This window comes from Acanthisitta chloris, unplaced genomic scaffold (assembly GCF_000695815.1).
Source record: "Acanthisitta chloris isolate BGI_N310 unplaced genomic scaffold, ASM69581v1 scaffold19365, whole genome shotgun sequence".
Taxonomy (NCBI): domain Eukaryota; kingdom Metazoa; phylum Chordata; class Aves; order Passeriformes; family Acanthisittidae; genus Acanthisitta; species Acanthisitta chloris.
The window spans coordinates 1-475 of NW_008672336.1; the positions used below are offsets into that span (position 1 = coordinate 1).

Below are 475 nucleotides of genomic sequence, written 5' to 3' on the forward strand. Positions count from 1 at the left end.
GGGTGGCTGATTCCTTGGAGGACCAGTCAGCCAGGAGAGCCCTGGCAGGAGATTCCTCCCTGGTAAAGGAGTCTATGAGATCCTCTTTGTAGCCCAGCTCCCCAGCCAGCTGCCTCCACGTCTCCTCTGCAGAGCTGCCCAGCAGCTTCTCCACCTCCTCCTGCTTGCTGGGTGGCAGGTTGGTGTACAGGGTCCCATCTCCCTTGGGTGCTGGGAAGGATGAAGCAATATTAAGCCCATCCCGAGGTGCCTCTGCCCACCCCAAGGTGCCTCTACCCATCCCAAAGTGCTTCCAACCACCTCAAGGTGCCTCTAACTACGTCAAGGTACCTCTACTCACTCCAAGGTGCCTCTAACCAACTCAAGGTGCCTCTACCCATCCCAAGGTGCTTCCAACCACCTCAGGGTGCCTCTAACTACCTCCAGGTGCCTCTACTCACTCCAAGGTGCCTCTAACCAACTCAAGGTGCCTCCA

The 475-nt window shown here is 57.7% G+C and overlaps 1 protein-coding gene across 1 annotated transcript in view; it reads right to left on the minus strand.

The window, feature by feature from the left end:
- Positions 1–7: 7 nt before the first annotated feature.
- The window catches only part of LOC103802042 (tumor necrosis factor receptor superfamily member 16), a gene marked incomplete at both ends in the record, with an annotated part of 2158 nt that continues 1690 nt past the window's right edge, over positions 8–475 (minus strand). The window contains one exon of the mRNA XM_009074482.1: positions 8–210. Coding sequence (XP_009072730.1) covers positions 8–210 — 203 coding nt within the window. The remainder of the gene's footprint in view (positions 211–475) is intronic.